Source organism: Podarcis tiliguerta (assembly GCF_965153285.1).
Source record: "Podarcis tiliguerta genome assembly, chromosome: 11".
Taxonomy (NCBI): domain Eukaryota; kingdom Metazoa; phylum Chordata; class Lepidosauria; order Squamata; family Lacertidae; genus Podarcis; species Podarcis tiliguerta.
In genome coordinates this window covers 23,411,200-23,437,040 of record NC_139544.1, presented here as the reverse complement: position 1 = coordinate 23,437,040, position 25,841 = coordinate 23,411,200, and the positions used below count along the sequence as shown (strand labels likewise).

Genomic DNA, 25,841 nt, shown 5'->3' with positions numbered 1-25,841 from the left:
ATGCCGGCTGGGGAATACCATCGCCATCATCTGGAATTACGCTGACCTCCCTGTCCTGGTGAACTAGTACAGCATATTCTCTGATAGGGTTATTAGAATGGGTGGCAATTGCATTGATAACCATATCTAACACATCTACAAGGGCCTGAAATATTATTAGCAAACGGCCCAACACTGGGTGTGTGGAACTATTGCCCAATTATTTCAGAAACTGCTAAGGGCCATGCAATGTTTCTCTGCATCCTCTACCTACCAGAACACATTCTTGGTGGAGCGGCTAGACTTCCAAAAGTCTCATTTGCACTTAACGCTAAGTCTTAGGCTTGTGTGCTATCTCCATCCCCACTGCTCCTCCAGTGTGTCCATGAGGAAGAGACTGAAGCTTTCACTTTCTTTTTCAGATTAACTGCAGTTTACCATTATATCCAAATCCTAACATGTGGTTAATCTTAACATCATTTTGTTGAAATAAATCAGTTTCAGGTCTCATGACCCTATACGGCCTAGGACCCTCATACCTACGGGACCGCCTCTCCTGGTATGCCCCACAGAGGAAGCTACGGTCTGCAAATAAAAACATCCTGAAGGTCCCAGGCCTCAGAGAGGTTAGGCTGGCCTCAACTAGAGCCAGGGCTTTCTTGGCTGCGGCTCCAATCTGGTGGAACACTCTGTCACAAGAGACTAGGGCCCTGCGGGACCTGACATCTTTCCGCAAGGCCTGCAAGACAGAGTTGTTCCACCAGGCCTTTGGCCAGGGCCCAGCCTGACTCCCTCCTCTGGCAACCTGCACAGAATTTTGCTTAACGGTTGCCATTAATTTGATTTTAATTAATTTTTATAATGGAATGTTTTTAGAATGTTGGATTATTTGATTGTTTGATTATTTAATTGTTGTTAGCCGCCCTGAGCCCGGCTTCGGCTGGGGAGGGCGGGATATAAATAAAAATTATTATTATTATTATTATTATTATTATTATTATTTGAAGCTGGTTTGCATCAACAAACCATATCTAAGCCACCGTTTGTCTGGATTCAGACATCACAACAAGCTTCAGTTAATCTAAAATAGAAGGAAAAGCTCCCCAAACTCCTCATTATGGCTGTGCTGGAGGAAGTGGGAGGCATGTGAGAACAAAGCTTGCGGTGGCTTGTTCTTACAACACTAATCCTCATTTCAACAACATGTGTGAATGCAGCCTAAATGTGTTTTTACTTGCACTGTTGTACTGCATACCCAGAGGCAACATTTCATTTCTCCCCGTATGAGCACAGGCATCAATTCACTTCTGTTCAGTTAAAAAAAGGAGTGCTTTGGGGAACACCATTTAGATGGCCACTAGCCATCCACCAGAGCCTCCTGACTCTGGATCCTAGGGAAAGCGGCAAGCCTTGGCCCTTTTTAACTGTGTCCGAAATTAAAACCAATTTGTCCTATATAACTCATTGTAAGGTAAAGGTAAAGGGACCCCTGACCATTAGGTGCAGTCGTGTCCGACTCTGGGGTTGCAGAGCTCATCTCGCTTTATTGGCTGAGGGAGCCGGCGTACAGCTTCCGGGTCATGTGGCCAGCATGACTAAGCCGCTTCTGGCGAACCAGAGCAGCGCACGGAAACACTGTTTACCTTCCCGCCGGAGCGGTACCTATTTATCTTCTTGCACTTTGACGTGCTTTCAAACTACTAGGTTGGCAGGAGCAGGGACCGAACGACGGGAGCTCACCCCGTTGCAGGGATTCGAACCGCCAACCTTCTGATCGGCAAATCCTAGGCTCTGTGGTTTAACCCACAGCACCACCCGCGTCCCATGACAACTCATTGTGAGCTGCTGCAAATAAAGTGTCAAAAGCAGTCCCTATCTGCATGACCCCTACCCTTCTTCTGTAAATCTTGGACTGTCCCTGGAAAATAGGGAGATTTGGAGGGTCTGCACTGCACCCAAGGCAAGTTAAGATCCTTCAAAATCACCAGGATATTATAATCTGGTACACAGATACCTCAAGTCACTATAATGGAGGGGAGGATCTGAAAATTGGATATTTATGTATCTCTCCTTTGCAGTTACATGGCTGATTTATTATTCTTTTTCAAATGGCATTACTACCCCAAGTCAGGGTTAAAATAATGAAAACAAAACAAAAACCCAGAACCCATTTATTGAGATGTCCACCAAAATCTTTAGAGGAACAGGTTTGCTCTGTTTCACAGTTTCTAAAAATGATGCTGTGGCATTTAAAACTGAAGTTTATATTCCTACACTTTCTCCCAGAAGAGTGCTTAAAAATAGGCACACATTAGACAGTTCAACAGACCTTACTTTCCTATCACTGAATTCATCAATTGCCTGATAGCAATCGAGAACCTACAGCTCGTCCCTGGATTTTGAAGTGCTCTGTGAAAGAGAAACCTCCCCATCGCAGGGCTTCTACGTTTTATGCTGAATAGGATTCTTCTCTTTTTCAGTCCTGATAACAGACTTAGCAGGTTTCTCTAGGGAACTACACCACCATGGCAGATTTTTATCATGCCCTTTTCTTCTGAAATATTTCGCTGAAAATAATTGGAACGTAATGATCCTTCAGAGGAGTCGCTAGACAAGGGGGGGAAATGAAATAATACTGAAGAATGTCATGTTGGAGACTGCATTTTCATTTTGCAGAATCTTCAGATGTCCAGTGGGAACTGTCAAAGACACGGATCAATTAATTTTCTAATCTCTTCATAATGAGCTTCTTCCTACCTCCCACCTCTTGTTTGTGTCTTCTGTAGCAAGCAATTTGATCTTTATGGGTTTGTTTTGATCATCTTCTTTCTCCCTTTCAAAACTTTTCCATTGTCTTAAAAACAGAAAACATGTTTGAGAGCAGGAGGAGGAGGAGGGAAATGTGAATTCGCCCTAATAGAATTAAGCATACTAGTAATAGCTGTTCTTTAATCCAACGGAACAATAGAGATAAACCTCTGAAGCTTGTATGTGGGGAAATTGATTTCTGCCTGTAGAGTACATGGAAAGTGTGAAGGTCATATTGACAGCCTGCCCTGCACTGCTCTTAGGGCCAGCTGTATTCATTCTGACTTCTTTCTTATCATTCCCATCAGCTCCACACATTCTGTCCCATTATTCATGGATTGCTCATACAGAATTGGTTGCAGAGGTACAGAATATTAAATGTCTTCTGATAGTTTTTCCTCGGGGCTGTAAAGTTGTTCTCTAAAACATTCTCAAGAATGAAAGCTCCGGGGGAAGGGAGAAAGTGAAGCTATATCGGGGTAGCAAATCTGGTGCCCTCCTGATGTTGCTGGAACCATCAATTCACTTGTCTCTGACCACTAGCCATGCTTGGTTAGGGCTTGATACAAGCTCTAGACCATTAACATCTAGAGGATACCATGTTGAAATCTAGCACTCTAGACCTGCACCCAAAGATGGCTGGTGAGTTCACGTCTGTTTTTAAATTAAGGCTCTCTTGTTTCCTTGATCTCCTTACTCCCTAAACTACCCAACTCACAGTCCCGCTCAATTTTGTCCTGCTCACCTGTCTCTATTTCGTCTTCTTCTTGGTCCTGCTAATCTTATGCAGCTCATCTGATTCTTAGGTCTGTGTTAATTTTCTCCATCCTTCCCTGCCGCCTCTTTGCCCTTTAACCTCCCTATTGTTTCCATCCTCCCTTGTCTCCTATATTCCCATTTCTAATCCTGCTGCCACCTTCCTTTAACTATTCCATTTCTACACACTGCTTTCAGTTTAGAGCATGCAGGCCAACAGGAGACCCAACTGATTAATTTCTAAAATCAAAGAGTTCTGGGGTTTGTTACAGAGTTTGATTCAACTGGAATTTTGCGCATCCTCCCCCCAATAGTGAGTGTGATCGATGCTACTGGAGTAATCAGAGAGAACACCCTGAGCCAGTGCTGAAACCAATACACAGCCACCTGCAAACAGGAATCGGTTATATATATGCTGAATTGCATCCTGGAAGCCAATACAGAGGCACTTAATCTAGACAAAATGGAAGAACTGCTAGTGGAGGCTAGTCTATCCATGGAGGTAAATTCAATCTGTTCAATCTTTGGAGATCCTCCACCAGGTACTTTTGCAGTCTGAATTGAGGTGTGTGGCAATGGGGGGGGGAGGCTTCTTAGCTGTGGTGCCTCACTTTTGGAATGTTCTCCCCAGGGAGCCTCACCTGGCACGTACTTGTGGTTTTGGTTCAGCCTTGCTCTGCTTTCATAATTTGCCTGCTTCTCTGCTCAGAAGGAATTAAGTCATCTTGCGTGTCCATTTCATTTCTGTCAAACAATTGACTGATCACTCCCATAGTGATAAACTGCAACTGAGTTAAAATAAATGTATAGTAAACTACATTTACCCTCAGGTGAATTGTTGAAACTGTTAATCTCTATATAAGCACCAATAATTACTGTTTTGTTTCCTGTAGAAGGGTGGGTGGGTGTATTCCAGAAAGCACTTTAGCAGCCAATCTGCATGTTAATAAAACTTGGAGAAACATTTGTGATTAATATAAATTACGAATCCCACTTTTATGCCTGTGTGTGACAGGGACTAATTCATACAGCTTCGCTTGAGCTACCACTGTGTATTTCAAAGTGGGAGGGTTAACACTGTGCTATCTCAATCCTGCACAGTTCTGTTAACAATTTACATGTGCAACTGTGGGTGGGTGTGGGTGTATCTTAAAAACAACCTTACTTATGAGGTATTTACATATTATTTTGAAAACTGGGCAACTGGTGCTTGCCTGTGCATGCAACCTTAGCATATCAGCAGAATGCTACTAGAGTGCTGATGTTATGAGTACCAGCAGTCCCCAGTCCCCCATGGCATTTTAATGAGAGGGCCAGTCACCCACAAAGTGTGGCATGGCCGCACATGTACGCCACGGGGCATCCACACTCTACGCCACGGCACCCTGCTACATGCATCACCAGAGGGTGTGATGATGTAGTATGTGCATGCCAGGGGGAATGATGACATAGCACATGCCCCATGGTGTGTGTGCTCACTCCAGTGACTGCACACAGCCCCAGGCACCTGTGGTCACAGGGGCAAGCCGGAGCCACTGAGTCTTGCTTATATGTGATGCCAAGGAACAGGTGAATGCCCCGAGAGTATGGAGTTTAGGCTTTCTTAAACAAACTTGGCAACATTGGCAGCAATTGCCTACTAGGGCAGGTGGAGCAAAGGGCAGGGCAAAAAAAAAAATATGGCACCTAATAGCAGGGAGACCTGGGTGTAAAAGGAGCCAGAAGTCACAAAAGGTAGAAATGGCAGAGCACAGGCAAATCGACTGTAGTGTGGATCCAGCTAAGTCACTGTGTGTGTGGAACAACTCTCACCAGCACAATGGTAGTTCTCTCACTCCAGTTCCCCACCAGTCCCTTCACTACACTCAAATGTGTTCAAAAGTCTTGGGAGAAAGTTTTGGGAGAACGCTAGGAGATAAGAGGGGAGAATACCATTGTGCCCAGGGACGTCATTGCATGCATGCAATAATTTAGTTGGGTCCAACCCTCAGTGTTTAAGTGGTGGTAGAGGAGGAAGAGAGAAACAGCAAGGTTGGGTCCTTGGATAGAGCAGAAGGGGAGAGGCTGAGGGGAAAGAAAGCAAGGCTAGGAGTGAGAGGAGAAACAGTCAGGCTAAGGGGTAGGAGCTAGGCTAAAGGATGGGATGGGTTGGGAGAAAGAGAGCTTTCCTGTTCTGCATTGTACAAAAACAACTCATTTTCTTGGTCCAGACCAGGGACACCAATCAGAGCAAAATTGCATGGGTTATTTTTAAGTGATTCCAGTGGATTGGTCATGGGTGTAGGTCTGGAACAAATCACTTTATGCATATTGTTGATATCATTTCAGCCAGCATCTATTCCATATTACACAATGCATACAAGCACTGCAGCAGTTCATTCAATTAGTGTGTTATCTCAGAAACTGAATTACCTAGCGAGAACACTTCTCATCTCCACAACAAGAGTATAACGGCACTATCATTTCCCAAAACTGGTTTCATTAAAAGAATGTCTGGTTTGGCAAGTACTCACTAAATTCTTGCAGGGTATATAGTACAATACCTGTACTCACATTTCATATCCTGCCAATTCTATTACGATAAAGCAAAGGACTCCCAACAGTACAGTAATACTAACCAGTTCTAGCTATGAAATGATAAAACATCATAGCTAATTTGTAGTATGTATTTAGCTAGGCTGATTACAAGATGAAATCCAGCAAATACACTAATTAATATAAAAGGTAAAGGGACCCCTGACCCTTAGGTCCAGTCGTGGTCGACTCTGGGGTTGCGGTGCTCATCTCGCTTTATTGGCCAAGGGAGCCGGCATACAGCTTCCGGATCATGTGGCCAGCATGTCTAAGCTGCTTCTGGAGAACCACAGCAATGTACGGAAATGCCATTTATCTTCCTGCCAGAGTGGTACCTATTTATCTACTTGCACTTTGACGTGCTTTCGAACTGCTAGGTTGGCAGGAGCAGGGACCGAGCAACGGGAGCTCACCCCGTCGCGGGGATTCAAACCGCCGAGTTTCTGATCAGCAAGTCCTAGGCTCTGTGGTTTAACCCACACCGCCACCTGTGTCCCTCTAATTAATATACATCTAATCAATAAGGGAGGAGGTTTACATGTTTTCACAGAACATGCACCAGTAAGCTTATTTTAGCATATGTTCATATATGTGCCTATCACCCCACTTTGGATTAAACTTGGCTGATTAATTTTGTGGTCAAGGTCTCGATTTTCTTACCGGTATATCTAAAATAGGCACATCTTTATATCTCGCCTCAAAACTCCTGTTGCATTTGTTGGTTTTCACAACTTAAATCTAACATTCAGGAAGAGAAAGAAAAAACTCTTTCCCCTTTGTCTTGTTTATTAACCGTGGAAAGAAAACCATTCATTCAGCCACAAAGGCCAAGACCTCTTACAATATACATATGAGACAATTCTCAAAGATGCACATTACAAGCACAGCCCATCTCCTTTCTATACACCCTGTTCCATTGCGTTAATGACACTTGAATTTTTAACAGCAGGAATCCAAATAATCTCTTTTCAATTAGTTATCTGACAGGCTTAGGGGTGGGGGGGGAGTGGGAAGGACCTGCAAAAACAAATGCTAGCACTACTTTGGTTCATATCTCCACTCTCTTACACAGATATTTATTCAGTCCCAAATTATGCAACAGCTTTTAACACTCCCTTTGAGGGTTTTAAGAACACTACCGACATCAAAATCTATTAGACAGTGGTGATTGTTCCAGCTTTTCTTTTACAAGACTAGCACTTAATTCTTCTAATAGCAACCAGTCCTTTAATCTGCACACTAGATTAAGCAAAATTCCCTTTTAAAGGTTACCTTGTCTGTCTGTTTAATGTTTCATGAACAAAAAATACCAATAATAAAATAAAAACACACATCTATCAAACTCTTCCAATTACTCTGATTTCACTCAGAATGTCGAAAGCAATTTGGGCGAACCAGCTATCAAAGTCAGGATTCCTTGAGACACTTGAGCAGCTCAACAGCTGTCAGGGCAGCATCCCTGTTTATGCTGATCAGATCTCCACTGAAAAGTTAAAAGGCCATCTAGCAATAAAAACAATACCCTGAAGTATTATTGGGACATTAAAAAGCTCTGGATCTAAATAAATTTCCTTAGTTAGTTTTCATTCCTAAAGGTCAATTCAGATGTTCCTACATGTGAATAAAATGGTAAACACATTTCTCTCAGATCACAGTGGCATGAGGCCCCCAGAGGGGGAAAGTGTTCCACAAATCCAGAGGAAATTTATATTATCCCAAAAGATAACAACAGAATAGGTCCAGTTGCATTTGAGGTTCCTTTACTTGGATCACAGCCAACAAATAAATTGTTAACACACATGACTCAGGGTCAAATTAGATGCGGATGCAAGAGCCATACGTCTGCCTCGTTCATTTATACAGTGGGGGGTAGCAGAGTTTATTGAGCACCTTCCCAAGCTTCAGGTATCTTTCACCTATCACTTACGGTATCGCAGTAGGGAGGGAGAAAGTGCTAGCCATAACAGTGTGTTTACGTTTCAGTAAGATGGAAGTGGGAGGAGAGGATTCAGTTTTCACTTTTGACTTGTCACATGTAGCACGACTCACAGAGGAGCACCTGCTATTTAGATGCCATTTTGAAGTTTCCTAATCCATGGGCTCAGGCCCATGCGTAGTGGGGGGGGGGGCAGCTGTCCCAGGCATCAATGGGCTAAGCTGGCTGCGGCCTCCCCACCAGGGATGGCTGCTTTTGTGTTTGAGCTTATAACTTTATTCTAACAAGACTCCTGCTCCGGGCCTCAGACAAGCTCTACATGGGCCTGGATGGCTTTCTAGGACTGTTTGACTGGGAATATGCCCAGTGCTATCACTGATCAAAGGAAGAAAAATGTATCCCAAGGATGAAAACAACAGCAACGGTCAATAACACAAAAATGGAACATCATTGTTTAAGATTATGCACCCACCAGCAACCCAAATAGAATTGATGGAACCTCATCCAGCCTTTTGGTTTTGTGTTTAGTTCAACAAGTTGGCAATCTAGAACCAAATTAAGAGCCTACAACCTCTGAAACAAATAACTGCTTACCAAAGAGTTCCGCATCTTAAAAAGACATGTCAGTAACTCAAAAAAGTATGAACCGATTCATAATCTTGTACATTCAAATAAATGTGATAAGAAGGCAAAAAAATCCATGACAACTTCCTTGAGGTTTTTGACATTTAACTGTTAGATAATGCAGTGAATTTAACAGTCAGTGTTTCCAAGGATAGGTACAAGTTCAAATTTATTTGCAACAAATAACCTAATGTTTGTTTAATCCTTTAAAAATCTGTTCTTTTGGGGAATGTTTAGTGGAAACCACTGAACAGTTCATACTACAAAGATGTAGTTCAGTCATATACAAGAATTACACAGTTATGCTGTAGAAGATGTGATCCAGTGATATTTTGCGGTGCGTGGAAAATGTTTTTTTAAGACTTTAAGACTCTGAAATATGGCTAAAAAATTATGGTAATCTCACCAATTGCAATGCCAAAATGCTGCTGCTAAAAATATATCATTGCATCCCTAATTTTGTGCTATTTTACCTTTCATTAAAAAAAAGAAACTGCATCTTAGATGAAGAGCATAAAACTCTTGATATTTCAAAGTACTATGAAACAATTACGTTAATGGGAACCATTGACAGTTAAATGATTCTGCTAAATGAATGTTATAGAAAACACAATGACTTTTTAAAAAAGAAAAATATTGAATTTAACCACAAATTAGGAAAAAAGGTGTTACAAGCACTAGGGTGCATTTTTAACATTAATTCAAACGGCAGCGAAGTGCTGCTTATATAGTTCAACGGATTCTGTATTTTCTAATAAGCAAGTTAGTACATAGCAATGAGATTTTTTTTATCCTACTTCCCTATGAAAGGTCTTGCTGCTGCCTGAGAGTGCACTGCTGCCACATTGGGTAAAGAAACCCTTTCCCAGAGAGAGGACGTCAACTGGGACAGGGCTGGTGCCCAACAGCTATTCCTGATATTTTGAAGCACTTGAGTTTGTACTGAACTGCATTAATTGTTTAAATGAATCGGTTCGTTTTTAGCCTTCTTTACATGCTACTTTGTTTATAATATTCATACAGTGATTGGAATGCCTGCTAATTTTTGATGCAATTGTTATTAGTGCGAGCTGCTGTTAGCTCAACTTTAGTTATTGGAAAACAGACTACAAATATTAAAAATTAAAAATCAAATAGTGGTTTCGACTAAACAGTTTGTACATGCACCCTGCAATCCTGTGGTTTTTGGGAGGGAGTCCCAGAGCCCATAGGACACAGCACATTTTTCTCTGTGAGGGTAGAGAGAAATCTGCCCTCAGAGATGGAGCATCAAGTAATATTTTTAAAACCCCTTAAAGGATTTGGCAGACTGAACCTGCTCAAGAAATTTCCCAGCAAATTTCAAACACTTGAGTGAAAAGGCAGGGGAGGAAAACCAGATATCCATCTTTAGATTTCTAATTATGGTCAATAGAGGTAGAACTGAGCTTTGAATTTAACAGATCAGAATTGGACCCAAATAATGAATCAAATCAGAATAATACAGAGCAGATCTTAAAACAGATGAGGCTGCTTCCAGACGCTACATATACAAGAGGAGCTTATTGGTTGCTGCACACACCCAGTTATACCTCACTTTAAATTTCCTTGGCTAGTTTAATTGTTCGTTAGAACTTTCAAGCAGCAAAGTTCACAATAATACCTAACCTATTGCTCACTGCAGTGAGATATAGTTCTGATCCCTTTAGAGACACAAACTCTCCAAAGTCAAGGGGGATGTTTGCATAAGTGAGATCGGTACCATATGATGTAAATTAATTCATTTCACAACCATCTCCACTTGACTGGGATTCCTTTCGTATTTACTAACAGGATATGAACCAGAGTTTAGTTCTGACATGTTTTCACATGACACATCTCCGAAAGTAAGCAGTGAAACAATTCAACTGTTACTGTTCCAATTTATTTTCATTACGCTTTGGCACGTGGAGAGAGTGTAAGATTGAGAGCAAGCACACAAAAGTACAAAGAGGTACGTTTTCCTGCGATGCCTGGTTGCTTAAGTAGAAGAAGCATTCATGTATTTCAGCAAGAATGAATTTCCCTATTTATTTTTAGGAAACATGAGACTGAAGGCATAAAGTAGAAGAATAGATGCTACCAGTTTAGTGAGATAATGGTTTCACTGAGGAAATAACAGCTGGGAAAAAAATGGCTACTGTAATGCTGAAACTAATTGTAAAGTATTGGACTCTAGATGTGTAAGGTAAAGGAAAGGAGCTCTTTGATAAAGAAGAGCTAATTTCATCACTTTCGTATGCAGCTAAAACGCTTATGTTTTTCTGGGATTTGTTTCTCCCACTGCATCACATAAAGGCCATGTTGTTGTTTAATCGTGTCCGACTCTTCGTGACCCCATGGACCAGAGCACGCCAGGCCTAAAGGCCATAGCCAGCTTCCAATCTCCTGGGGGGGGGGGCAAAGTGCCCTGATAGTGAGGGAGTGTGTGCTTGTTTAAAGGATGCAGGTGTGTGAATTCCTTCATAACTATTTGCTTGAAAACCTGCTCCCAATGCATTTTGCATCCCCCCACATGCTCAAAGAAACAGCTGTTCTGAGTAACAAGTCTCCTTGACTTGGTGAAGATTGCCATTTATCCCAAGACATTACTATAATAATGCTGGACTGCGCTATTTGCAGATATAGCATTTGGTACATTTCTTCACTGATAACCATTTTTGTGTCGCCAAGGACATTGCAACAGCTTCTTTGAAAAAATGAAAGAATCTTGCATATCTGGAGTGGATAGTCTGTTACTATACACTTTCTGCAATGACACTTTGCACGTCTCCAAACTGAGAAGCAGTTCAAATGAAAATAATGAGGTTGCGTTCACAAGAACATTAATACTTAAGTTTACAAATGTACTCTGCACTTTCAGCAGCGTCTCCTGCTCCGTTCACAAAGAATAATATGAAGTAAAGAACCATCAAAGGGGAGTCATACTGACATTTCTTCACTGTTACAAGCATAGAGTTCACTCTACATCAATCCATCAAAATGAGTGTAGCTACTATTCTATTGAATCAACAAGTGTTTGGGGACACCTCTTTGCACCTGAATGTGAACCTCATAAATGAAAAACATTACTATAATGATATTGTTATTTAAATGCCTGTGAACCAGGGTGTATGTGGGAGTAAGAGAAGTTCTCTTGAATAACCTCAGTGATGTTGCTTTATTTCACATGAATGCAGCTGGATATGCAGTTTCATGTGGGGAAAGGCAGACATATTTTATATCTCATTTTTATTCCCACACTCCTGGTGATTTTATCTAGGGATCCCAAGATCTACAAGTATATACTCAAGACACATCTGTAGCACATACAGACTGGCCTTTTGCAAAAGTGAAAAACTGCCATGGTTTCCTCCAGCTGCTATACAACATTTTATAAATCTCCAAATACTCACAGATGTAGAAATATTCCCGGCCTGGCCTGAACTCAAATCCTAATGAGAAGGGAGTGAAGAGTTGGAATTTTTCTGAGAACTTCAATGGTCCATTCGGAGAGTGAGGCCGATTGCACTCCCACCTCTTGAATCCTTTGGAAGTGTGATCACAGGAACTGTAGCCATCAAAGTTCACCATGTAAAGGATGTAGCGTTCAGTCTTATCTTCTGACACTGAATCTTCATAATGAGGACAGAATACATCCAAATAGTCATTGATGCAGACATCAATATGGTAGTCACCCCGCTGGAATCTAAAAGGAAAAACAAAACAAAACCAGCTCAGGAAATCTTCATGACAAAAAAATTACTTAAAGTCACAAAAAATTAATATCTTGATCAGGATTCACTCTCTCAGAAAAAGCCCTTCACGAGGACTTCCACTTGTGCAAAGGGGCTTTCCCATCCCCTGTATTGGCTCCGTGTTTGTGTTTCATGAGAACCCCCAGGACAGCACACAAGGGAGGGAAGAATTGTTCCTTCAGGCAACCTGTTATGTCTGCGTAGATGGAACCTTTGCAATAGTGCAATGTTGAATACTACCCTTGGGGTATTTATTTCCTTTGGCAAAAGCATGGGAAATAGCTCAAGAAATATTTTAAGCCATAACTTTGCACTCAGTGCCCTTTAACTGAAGGGCCACAACCAGTTCTTGTTAGGATTGTCCTACTCTCCTGGCAGAGACACATGCCTGACTGGCATGATACCAAGAGGCATCAGCACACTTAGTGATCTGCTGAGTATTTGCAGTTTGCGTAACAGAACTCAGTATCACAGCATTTTGGCTAATCTACTTTATTTACATATAATACACTTGGAGCATTCTGACTTAGCTCCTTCCTCTTTCTCATCAGACAGCAAAGAGAGAAAGAACAAAGGACAATAGTGCCACTTCACGAACACAGTAATATAAACATCCTGTCTTCGTCACTTCCCACACTGTGGAATGAAAACATACACCGCCATGTGATAGACAACAATCCCATGACTGCAACACGGAGCAAGACTCCTAACAGTTCTGTCTGTGTCCTTTGCCCTACAATTGCCTCCAGATCAATATATTCTATATGGGGGGAGGGGGACTGTGAGAGAAACTCCGTTTCATCTCTCTCTTTATTAAAGAGAAAAACCAGAAATACTATACATACTTTCATACAGCACAAACACCAAATGGAAGATATCACTTCTGTACCACAACCAAATCTCATTACAGGCACATACATTTATTTCCTACAAACACTCATTCATCTTTGCTTTCTCTTTGCTGCTGGCAGCGTTTAGTCAAGATCCAAGAAAGCAAAGTATACCTTTGAAATATTTTTGAAAAGCAATGTAACTCCACTGCCAAAGTGCATAGAAGAGATACCGCTGCTCAGATAAAAGAATTCTAGACTATGAATTATCAGCACTCACCTGACAGTTTGGAATGAGAGCCAGATGAGAAAGGTAGTACAAGGCACTTTCACTGATGCGCTTTTATTATCAGCAGTGGTAAGCAGTATTAGCTGCAGCAGCAGTGAGGCTGTTTTTACTGTCATTGTAATAGAAGTGCAGGGGCTTAGTGCCACGTAGGGCCAACATATTTCTCGCCCAACTCTCAGCTGCGTACTGCAGGTGGGAGTTGTATGCACTGCATACGGAATCACCTGAGAGAGTAACTTTCACACACAGCCCAGGCGCAGCAATTTAGTCCCACTGAGTCCTCTCTACCTACTACTCTCTACTCACAGGAGTGCATATTTACAGCAAAACACTCTTGGAACATGAATCAAACATACATTCATTGCAAAGGTTAGAGATGGTCCATGAGGTAACTGTGCCCCTGAAGGGCCAGGTGTGCAGCCTGAGAGTCATTTTGGATTCACAGATGTCCATGGAGGTCAATTGTATTTCCACGGCAGCTGTCGACCGGCTCCATCTGGTATGCCGGCTGACACCCTACCTGCTTGCGCACTGTCTTGCCAGAGTGCTCTGGTTATTTCCTGCTTGGGCCACTGCAATGCGCTCTACGTGGGGCTACCTTTGAAGGTGACATGGAAACTACAACTAATCCAGAATGTGACAGTTGGGCTGGTGACTGGGAGCAGCCACCGGGACCATATAACACCAGTCCTAAATGATCTACACTGGCTCCTAGTACGTTTCCGAGCACAATTCAAAGTGTTGGTGCTGACCTTTAAAGCCTTAAATGGCCTCAGTCCTGTATATCTGACGGAGTGTCTCCAGCCCTATCATTCAGCCCAGACACTGAGGTCCAGCTCCAAAGGCTTTCTGACAGTTCCCTCACTGTGAGAAGTGAATGTACAGGCAGCCAGGCAGAGGGCCTTATCAGTAGTAGTGCCCACCCTGTGGAACACCCTCCTATCAGATGTCAAGGAGATAAATAACTACATAACTTTTAGAAGACACCTGAAGGCAGTCCTGTCTCAGGAAGGTTTTTATAATTGATGTTTTATTCTACTGGAAACCGCCCAGAATGGCTTGGGCTACCCAGCCAGGTGGGCAAGGTTTGAATAAATTAGTAGTAGTAGTAATATCATCAGTGAAAGCTTTATTTTCACAGGTATCGCATAAGCCACTGTGGACATTTCGAAAGCACGCATAACTTTTCAGTGAACTAGTCATGGTTGCATGATATGGTCCACATTTCACCTAAAGCCCTCCAAGTGATTCCTTTCTAAATTTAGAGTGCCTTAGTGATTCAAAGGTATGTTTCCATGTTTTCCCCCATAGCATTTCTCATCTGTTAGTAGGAATATAAAGTTAACAGAAACTGTCTTGTGAAATAGTGGTTCTAGACCACACTGTATACCTGCACCATATATACTTCCACAGGGACGTGGGTGGCGCTGTGGTCTAAACCACTGAGCCTCTTGGGCTTGGTGATCGGAAGGTCAGCAGTTCAAATCCATTCAACGACGCGAGATCCCATTATTCTGTCCCAGCTTCTGCCAACTTAACCATCCAGGGGTCCTTTACCCTTTTAACTTATAGTTCCACAGAGACAAGCATCGACTTCTACTAGCTATTCTTTCCAGTCTGTACTTATTCTTACCACCACATTATCACTACCTATGGCTTCTGCTCCTCGACAGCAGCCACTGTAAAGTGCAGAGATAGTAATAAAGATACCGTGACATATTTAACTATAATGTCCCTTTTCACCTGAGGCACATATTTTAAGCACCTGATGGACCTGAAATCTGCCAACTAGATACTTCCATCCAATTTAGGGCGGTGAGGCGGGGGGGAAGCAATGATCATTGGGTCTTCTCCAAGGATATATTCAGAGCAATCTATTCATCTCCTACAATCATTTAGCTGCCATAAAATAGGTTTTTAACAAAGGAGAAATTGTGTTTAGTGTACGAACAAAAGCCTGCTAAATCTAATTCTGGCCAGAGCACATCACCACATAGTTTTCTCTTGAAACCCAGTAAAGGGACTTTATTTCAGAACTCATATCTGCCATAACCACTAAGGCAAAGTAGATGAGGGATTTCCATGACTGGAATTCCTAGAGCCTTTTTCTTTGACAAAAAGCAGCAATGAAGATCCCTGATACTGGACAGGGCTGCCGTATATCAGAGAAGGAATTTTAAACCTTTCTTCCTGTGATTTCACCCCACTGAAAATTATAATCCCTGGAGCTATTTGCCCTCTGTGTTCCCTTGAATTTTGCCAATGGGGATTTACAGCAGGTTGGTTGGAGGAATGATAAATTTCAGAAAGAAGATCAGGACCTCTCATATTATGAGTTAATCAAAGCAATATTTAGAAGGGGCAACGTAGCTACTCAAGGCTGAGAAGCAAGAGGCAACTTATTCCCATCCTTATTTGGATATTTGCATTAAGTGTGTGTAAGTACTAAAGTGGATGGCTACTAATTAAAGCTATTTGCTAAAGAACTTATACATTTTATATTTCATTTTATTAGTATCAGGCAATTTCAAATTCTTTCCAAAAACCCAGACTATTTACCGGTAAATCATATCTGAAACTTGAATATATTGATTAGCAAACAGAAAGCCTAGTTTACTAGATCAAAGCTAAAAGTCATTATTTCCTCCTCAGAAACCCCATCTTGAATTCAAAGGAAGCATTTTTAACTTTCAGAGACTACATTTAAGGTATACTTTAAGAAAAATAGCCAGCTATCAGAATGAGATGAATGTTTCAGTTCAAAACTAATTTACCTGCTCTAAACCAAGACTGAAAAGTGCAACAGTGTAGGAAAGAAGAAATTAGTTTACAAACATGTTTGAGAAGATGATAAAAAAGCAGGCTGTACAGCTCCTTCCTCACATTTTGCTAGAATGCAAACTGTATGCTCTTTTACAGTATTCACAGCGGCTACAGATTTTCCTGGTTTTGTCATTTAAGCCCCAATCTTGTAGATTCCCCTAAACAGTACGGAAATGAGTCCCCAAATGTCACTAGGTTGGGCAACTAACTTCTTACACGTCTACTCCATGTAGAAAGCTCAGAATACACACACCTACTCAAAGCTAGCTGAGACTATAATGTAAGGTAGGAATAAGTCAGTCTTTTCTTCAAAATGAATAGGCTAGAGAGCTAAAATAAAAATCCTGAACCACAAGTGTTTCCCCCCCACTCCAAATAATGCATTTTGCCTCCTTACATTATCAGTTGCATACAAGAAAACGCACTGCTATTCTTCAACCACAATTAACCTTTACATTCAGTCAGGTGACGTTGATACAGTGTCATGGAAACTTGCACGCTACTGAGTTAGATAATAGGCAGTAAAGCTCTAAAAAGGCATGGCAAAGCCTGAGACAGTTAAGTAGCTCCTCAGCCAAGGCACCTCTGCAGCAAGCAAATAAGAATTCATATTGATTCCAGGCCAGCAAAGATTGGTTCAGATCATCAGATGTAAGGATACTTGCTTCTCAGACATCTCCTATTTGTTTCAGCTGCAGGAATGCTGAATATGGGGGGCTGACACTTTCAACCAAAGAAATACTCAAGACTGACAAAATGTTTTGAAATTAATTCCTGTGCTCTGGTGTTTATCCATCATTACAAAATGCAGGCACGGCTCGTACCATGTGCATTTTTTCATAATTGTAATTCTGAAGCATATGCGAGTCTTGTCTTGAATCTAATAAACTTTGTTGGCTATGGCTATAAGAGGTCTGCTTAACTAGATATTTAGAATGCAGTAGCATTTTTTGCATGTTGCTCTCTCTTTCACTTGCCTCCGTCAAAAAAATAAACAGTATAAAATCCTGGCATAAAAAATAGCACCACTGACACTAATTGCCCATTATCATATAGATGGATAAAGAACGGCAATAGCTTCTGCTTGTGGCTTGTCCCATACAAAGAATATTTATTAGTCATATTCTGTGTTTTAAGGTGCTCTCTATTTTCAGATATCATGGAAGAGTTTTCTTTACAGAGAAGGGAAAATCCTCCTGTTTAAACACAAGCACATTATAAGTATTAGGATGGCATTCTTCCTCAGATCTCAGAATGTTCAGACTGACAAATCAGGTAAGTGATTATTCACATTTGAATTGGGTAACAATACTTTCGCCCCTGTGGGTGTCAACTTGAATAAAATATTGGGGGAGCCCAGGTAAGGCCCCACACACATAAGTGATCACATGACATGGCGCGCGCGCGCGCACACACACACACACACACACACATTTGAATAGCAATGGCCATTAATTTTTAAGGGGGACCCCCCCAAAATATTTTATAGGGGGGCAAAGGGACCTTGGCCCCTAGGAGTTGACTCCTATGTCTCGTCCTAACATTGCTAATTTAATTAACAGCTGTCGTGTGAAAAAGTTATTACAATATACAGTTTCACAATTACACTGGGCAACAATTTTTTACTTTTTGAATGTTGTCTAGATTTCTACAACTGATTTAGGGTATTTTTGCACTGCTGAATCAGGAAATGGCATCCGTTTCTCACCATCAGGTCAGGTTTACTGTAAACTGAATGGTGGGCATTGATAAAGGTAAGTACACGTAAATTGCATGTTGCTTCACCATTTTTCAAACTTCAGGGCTAGAACTTCCGTTTCTTGGAACTCCTGGAATGCTCAGAGGCAGGGAGGTCTCTCTTCAGAGTCCAACAGTAGTCAGCCATCATGGCTGCATCCCAGCGACCCTGATTCCTGGTCTCCATCTCTCTCATGTCCTGATGGAATCTCTTCCCCTGCTCATCACTCATTGAACCCAGGTTCTCAGGAAACCGGTCCATATGTGAAAATAGGTAGTGCATCTTGACGCTCATGTTGCAGCCCAGGTTTCTGAAAGCAGTCAACATGTTGTTGACAAGTTCTGCATAGTTTCTGGCCTTATTGTGGCCAAGAAAGTTCTTCACTACCAGAACAAATGCCTTCCACGCTTCCAGTTCCACTTCATTCATTGAGTTTCCGAACTCTGCATCTCTGATGAGTTGATGACGTTCCTTTCTTTGCAAGGCACCAATTCCTCCCGCGCAGGCCAGTCCTTCTTCGTGTAATGCTGAGAACGGTCCCTACTATCCCACATGCACAGAAAACATGGCTACTTGGTGAAGCCAGACTGTTGTCCCAACAAAAAGTTCACCATCTTCAGGTCAACACAAATAAACCACTTATGCTGATCATAACCAATTTTCTCCAGCGCATACTTCACCGATTCATAGTTCTCCTTCAGTGTACTCGAGTGAGCCAGGGGTATAGAGGCAAACTGGTTGCCGTTGTGTAGCAGAACACATTTCAGTGATCGCTTGCTGTTGTCAATGAATAGTCTCCAATCTTTGGGTTCGTACTGTGGCACTCCAAGCTTGAGCAGAAGCTGCGCAATATCTGCACAGTACACCAAGTCCTTCTCTTCTGAGAAAAAACGGAGGTACTCTTGATGTCTGTTGTGGAAGAAACTGATGCGAGCACTGTCAGAGAGGAGTTTTTTTCCCTTCAATCTGGATGCCAACAGTTCGGCAGAGTCCTTTGACAAGCTGAGGTCACAAACTAGATCATTCAACTCCTTTTGGGAAAATGGATGTGGAGCATCATCTTCAAGAACCACTTCTTCTTCTGCATGTCCTTCAACACTGGAGGCATCTTTGTCACTAATGTCAGGAAGTTCTCCGAAGATAGACACTGGAATTTCATCACAATGAGCTACAGGATGACGTGCTGATTGAAGATCAGGATACTTGAGGCTCCTCCGGTTCTTTCCGTTGATCCCAGCCGCACCAATTTATGGAAGATTTCAAGGTTTTATGACTTCAAACTGATCCCTTTTCGATATAATCACCCAGAACTATCGGACCTGAATATTTCTTCTCATTAAAATAATCCTCTCCAATCAAAACAATTATTCGACATGGCATTTTACCCCCACCAACTTCTTCTAAAATGCTCCACACAAGCATACATGTGAACAAAAATGTAAAAAATGACATGTGGCCATAGCTCAAAAACTTGACCTGATTGAGCAAAACCAATGTGATTTTTGGATTCAGCGCATCAGATTTGTCCTAAATCAACTGAAAAAACGCAGACAACAAATTTGTTGTTGACCAGTGTTATATATCTTACTTAAAGAAGTTTTTTACATTAAACTTACAAGCCTATCATAAAACACTGAAGGCTGTGTCCAACAATGCCACCTGTGGAAATCGGCAAAAACTGGTTTATTCCCCCTTACTGTCAGCTGAACAAGACTATTAGATGCACTCCTAGGATTATGTTTAAATGCATTTCATATATAAACCTACATAAAGTGCTGAATCCAAACCCTTGGATGGCAGTGATGGGATTAATAATGTGCTGTGGATACCACCACATCCACGACACCACTGCTCACACCTTCCAAGGTGGAAGGTTGGGCAGAGGAAGGAGCAGAGTTCTCTTTGCTGTGCCAATGAAAAGGCTCAGATGGGGCCTGTTGCCTGCATGTGATCTGCACAACATAGCTGTCAACTTTTCCCTTTTCTTGCGAGGAATCCTATTCGGAATAAGGGAATTTCCCTTTTAAAAAAGGGAAACATTGACAGCTATGCTGCACAGGATCCAGCGGGTCCTGTCCTGGTTTAATCCTACCCCTTTCCTCCAAAATGCCCTATTTTAGAAGTCCCCACTAGCTATCATAGGCAGTAATGTCTGTTCACTATTTGTCTGGGCAGGGGGCATCTCTGCCTCAACCAAATCCACTGTAGTACAGCATTGCTCTGCAAACCACCCATCTCGTAGCTTAGTTAACAGACTGCCAGTGGTTTATAGATTACTTGAGGAGTATATGAATTCAAACCCATAAGTCAGCCAACGTTCAAGATACACCCAAATACCACCCAATGTGAGCTCTCAACAGAAGAACCATCACTCCATTATTCTTTTGAAAAGCTCAATACATTCATTTTCGTTTTTCTCAATACTCTCTCCCACATAATGATTTAAAAAGCTAGAGGTTAGTAATTAAGCTTGCTGGAGGATAAAACAATTTATTTAAAGATATTGCAAAAATAGTGCTTGCGTCTATCATTTGGATGCTGAGAATTTATACAAAAGCACTATTTCAGAAATACCCATAAACAAACTCCTTTAAAGAAATCATGCCCCTTTTGTCAGAATTGCCATGCCACCCAATAAACTGTTCACAGGCAGTGCTGAAAACACCATTGATTCCAACTCAAAGGACAACTGAATAATCAGACGAAGTATTAATTTCAGTTCTATTCACTTAAAAAAAAAGCAATGCATTATTCTAGTTGCAGAAGGCAGCATATTGGAAAGGTTCCATTTTGTTACTTTAAAAAAAATAATCAAGTCGGACAAAACAAATAAATTAGGGTAGTGAAGTACCAGGATGATGACCATTGTTAGATCGTCTGTTTTATGTCCCAATGTAGTTAAGAATGTCTTGTACCTTCTTGTTAACACGCATTGAATCCCAACTTGGAAGAAAGGCAGGATATAAAGTAATAATAATACCTCTACAATAACAGTACTAAAAAGTCACGCTCAGGCCAGGAAAGCACTGAGACAGAGGGAAAGTTTTTCTTTTTATCATTAAGTCCTCTCTATTCAATTACTATTTATCTGGGTAATTAAACACTGGGAAAGGATGCCAGGCTAATTGTTAGATTATGATAATTACCTGTCTCTGCTGTGCTGCAATGATCAAAATAAAACATGGATACAGGCATAGAGCTGCGGCTGCTCTGTAATCGTCAGGCTTCCATGGGAAACCAGGCCGTTTATTACTTGTTCATTACAAAATCAGGCAGAGCAACTTATCATTTGTAACTTCTCTCATTCCCCCCCCCCTTCACTTGGTCTGCTGGAACAAAACTCCCAAAAGGTTGCGCCAAAGCTGTTGTCTCTGATTGGCCCACTTCCATCACAATTACACAGTTGAGCAGAATCAGGTCCCTGTACTTGAGAGACTTCATCAGACCTGAAATTACTGCCTTATAATAGACTGCAACGACCTATCACATTTTCAGGAACAGCCAAGACTATCTTGCTAGCCAATTTCCATTGTGCCAACGAGTCAAAGATCTAGCTTCACCCTCTTATTCCTATTGTAACCCTGCACTGGCACCTGAATGCTTCAAATTAGTTGGATCGTATAAGTGGGATGCAATCAGCAACAATGGAAGGGTGGAGGGGCGAGTAAACAGTAATGATTTATTGCCGAAAATGAGCACTAAGATCCCTTTCTATCTCAGTTAATAGAAAACAGTCTATAGCTTCTGCTATGTTCACCAAGCTTTTAAGCAGTTAAATAAAATCCACTTCACCTTATCAAAACTTCAATCCAGCTTCTTCCTTTTTTTTAGAATACTGAAATATAAAACACAAGGGACACTCTCTGGAACAATGTCCACAGAACAGCATGCACAAAAGTGGGGTGCCAATGCCTGCTGTCCCTTTCCATAATAACGGGCGTCTCATACACATTGCAGTGCACAAAGTAGGGTCAGGACTAGCCCTGATTTTAAAAGCTACCCCTAACTGCTCATAGGAAATGCTACAAGACACCATTCCTACTACAGTAATACAAAATGTCTACAAAAACAACAACAACAAAGGGTTGCTTCATTTTCATATCCAGCAATTAAAAAACAACAACCTGCCAATGCTGGGCAGTCAACCATAGTCTGCCTACTCTATCTACTAGGCAGACTGATTAAAGCTGGGCAGCCTTAATTTTATGCATGTCTCTGCCTGCAAGAAATATGCCAATAATGCAGGAGCATCCTCTGTATATTTTGAACCAAGAGACACCTGTATTATCCTTTCTTGCACTGTATTTAAAGACAGAATCAATTGAAGAAGAGCAGCAACTCATAAATAAGAGTCTTGGGTTTGAACAGAACAATAATGATCAACGGTGGTGACAGAATCATGGGTGGGTGCAATAGCTATTGGAAAGCTTTTAACATGCTATGTCCTTTTCTCATCAAAACCAAGCTACGCTGCGTGAAAGGACATGTAAACCAACAAACTAAGCTAAGTATAATGATTTTTAATGTAGTTATTTATTAAAAGTGCAAGCTCGTTTCTTGAATTATCTGTGGTTTAATCCCATACCCATAACTTTTCGTACAGCTGGATCTTGTATCACAGCCAAACACCGCAGAAAGCAATATACATAAAGAGATAATGTAAGCATAAAAAGTTACTCTTTCCATAACACACCACAAAAACAGTCAACATTTACTTCCCATCTATAAATCTAGCCACTTTAGTACCAACTGGTCAAATACGGAAACACTTTTATGCACTTAACACTCTTATCTTCTCATGAACATCCCTTCTCTCCCTTTCCTCTCTTCTTTTGATCAAACGGTACTTTCCAGAAGAATGTACAAGAAAGGCAACCGCTCTTCAATGTAAACACACATAAGCCACCTCTTGATCTTTGGGACTTCTTGTCCCATCCTTAAGAAGTGTGTGCTTGTCCAGGCCGCGGGGCTTCAGGAGAATAGTTGTGCCAAGGCAGATGGATGATAAAGCAAGAGGGCAATCAGGGGCACATTCATGCTGTGTGACATGTCAGAGCATCGATTCCAAGGAGATCAAGCTCTCATCCTCAAATTCTCCCAGCTCCAATAGCTTTAATCCCTGCAATGGCAACCTCTACCTGCCTATTGATTTTTCATTGCTGTGGGCATTTAGCTTAGTGAGGGGGATGGAGAGAGATGGGAGGGAGAAGAGTACAAGACAAGCTTTTATTCTTTCAAAGGCATCATTTAGACTTATGAGCTGAACTTTAGTATCGATGGCCCGAGTCACATAAACTGCAGGCAATCACACCCAAGCAGATACTGAAGTCCATCAGCGATCACTTGCAGTCTGTTTCCAAACTACAGAAACCCAACATCCAAGTCTATGCCAACTTCTTTGCCAGGCTGATTTACAGATATGCGCTCTCATGAATTTCAGTTCCCAATTACTTCCTTCACATTAGTTCTATCCAGTAGTACTTAGGGTCTGACTCACAACATTTATTCCACTTTATTTTTGGCAGCAGCAAGGAAGCTCATAATTCACCACCACAGATTTTGCTGTCAAATGCTAGCAGTGTTTGCATGCCTAAACCACGGCTTAGAAGAAGAAGAAGAAGAGTTTGGATTTGATATCCCGCCTTTCACTCCCCTTCAGGAGTCTCAAAGCGGCTAACATTCTCCTTTCCCTTCCTACCCCACAACAAACACTCTGTGAGGTGAGTGGGGCTGAGAGACTTCACAGAAATGTGACTGGCCCAAGGTCACCCAGCAGCTGCAGGTGGAGGAGCGGAGACGCGAACCCGGTTCCCCAGATTAGGAGACTACCGCTCTTAACCACTACACCACACTGGCTCCAAGCTTAGTGCTACATCAGTGAGTCCAAGGCAACCATCGGACTCATATACTCCCCCCCCCTTCCTGCACAGCTGGGAGGAGGAGCTTTGTAGAGTTGTTTCTTTTTTTCAGCTACCCTAAGTTCCAATCTACCTTTCTCCTACTGCTTTCCATCTATATTTTACCCAGATTTAGGTATTAGTTAAATGTTCTTTTCAGAAACGTTCTGCCTTCCCGGATATCATGTGCTCTAATTAGGGATGGAGGGCAGGGAGAGGCAAGCCTGCTATTGAATTTCTGTTCATGCAGTGTAGATAACAATATTTAGCAATCAACGGTGTATTACGTCCTATCACTTTACAACATACTGGTATGCATGTATATAATTGTCTCTCTAAATATGTACATAATTTGTTACTTTGGCCATTGAGGCACACTTCTAAGGCTGCAGTCATGATGTCTATTTTTAGGAGAAACAAATAAATGTGTACATTAGAATATTACACAGAGGGGGGAAGTACATGTCTGAACCCTACATTCCACAACTAATTATATCATAGCATAATACAAAAAAATGCCGTGAACTGATATTAAGACATTATAACTCTTTGATTCCTACATTAAAACTTCAGTTCTAAGAGTTAATTGAGAGGCACAAAACAGCAAAAAGGAAAAAGCACCCATGGGTATGGTGCTAAACAATGCAGACATGAGCTGCATAACATGTGTTGACCATGTGTCTAACTTAAGAGCTACAGTCCATCAGATTTGATGGAATGCGACAATGATTGGTATTTGTTAACCCTGCCCTGAGGCATTCGCTGACATCTATTAATGGTTATGGAGAACAATGGCCCATCTGCAGAAAGGTCTTGCTTTTCACACTCAAAAAGCCAAAAGGAAAATCACTTGCACAACATTCATAATGACCTTCAGTGCGATTGATTCATATCAACCGTAATTCACATTGCCTTTCCCTAAGCAATTCACACAGATACTGACACCAATAGCTTTTATAATTTGTATTTCTACTCTTCTATACAATATTATTGATGAATGAGAATGAAGCAAATCCAACAGGAAAAAGTCTGTTAAAATGCTTTTCTAGAAACTTACAGTAATTAGGTTCTCAGGTCCTCATTTTAACATTGCATAGTATGTCACAAAAAATAATGACTGCGACTGTCCACATATACATCTGTGCAACAGATTATATCATATATGTATTATAGACTAGAGAAGCCTTGTGTACAAGTTTTGAAAACAAAAACTAACCAGCTCCCACAACATAAACCACAGACAGCATAAAACTGGTTAACTCCAATCTTACACAATTGCACACCTTACTTAAACATTGACACCGGACATTTGATTGCAACAAGAAGTCAAGTTTATGAAGCTGTTCTTAACGTTCCACCAACAAAGATGACTTCAGTATGTTTCTACCTGAAATCCCGCTTTAAAATATCTTCTTCCAGTTCCATGCCTCCTCTGACAGATCTGCTGGCACCTAAATCCTAAGGTATGTCCCCTTAGCATGTTCATGAGACAATATATTAGGTTCCAGCCCACTTTCAAGAATGGGGCTGGCTTATGGAAGGCCATATGGAGTAAGGAGTAAGACTCCTTTGATTGAACCACTTCATTTTGGGTATGCAAATATTCTATTGAATCCTCATGACTTCAATGACACTAACAATAATGTCAGCAGTAATTCCTCTGAAGCACATCTGTAGCAAAATGTTCTATGTAAACTGCAAGTAATGTACACATTTTTATATTGTATTGTCATATGTAGATATGATGTAAATAATATACGGTGGTTACACACAATACTAATTACGTGTGAATCATTGTCTTTGTTGTTTAGTCGTTTAGTCGTGTCCTACTC

General features: G+C 41.4%; 1 protein-coding gene across 3 annotated transcripts in view; it reads right to left on the bottom strand.

Annotated features, from left to right (window-relative positions):
- EFNA5 (ephrin A5) overlaps positions 1-25,841 on the bottom strand; it is a 217,681-nt gene that overhangs the window by 32,406 nt on the left and 159,434 nt on the right. For all 3 annotated transcript variants that reach the window (XM_083404383.1, XM_083404382.1, XM_083404381.1), the window contains exon 2: positions 12,091-12,383. In XM_083404383.1, the coding sequence (XP_083260509.1) occupies positions 12,091-12,383 (293 nt within the window). The remainder of the gene's footprint in view (positions 1-12,090; positions 12,384-25,841) is intronic.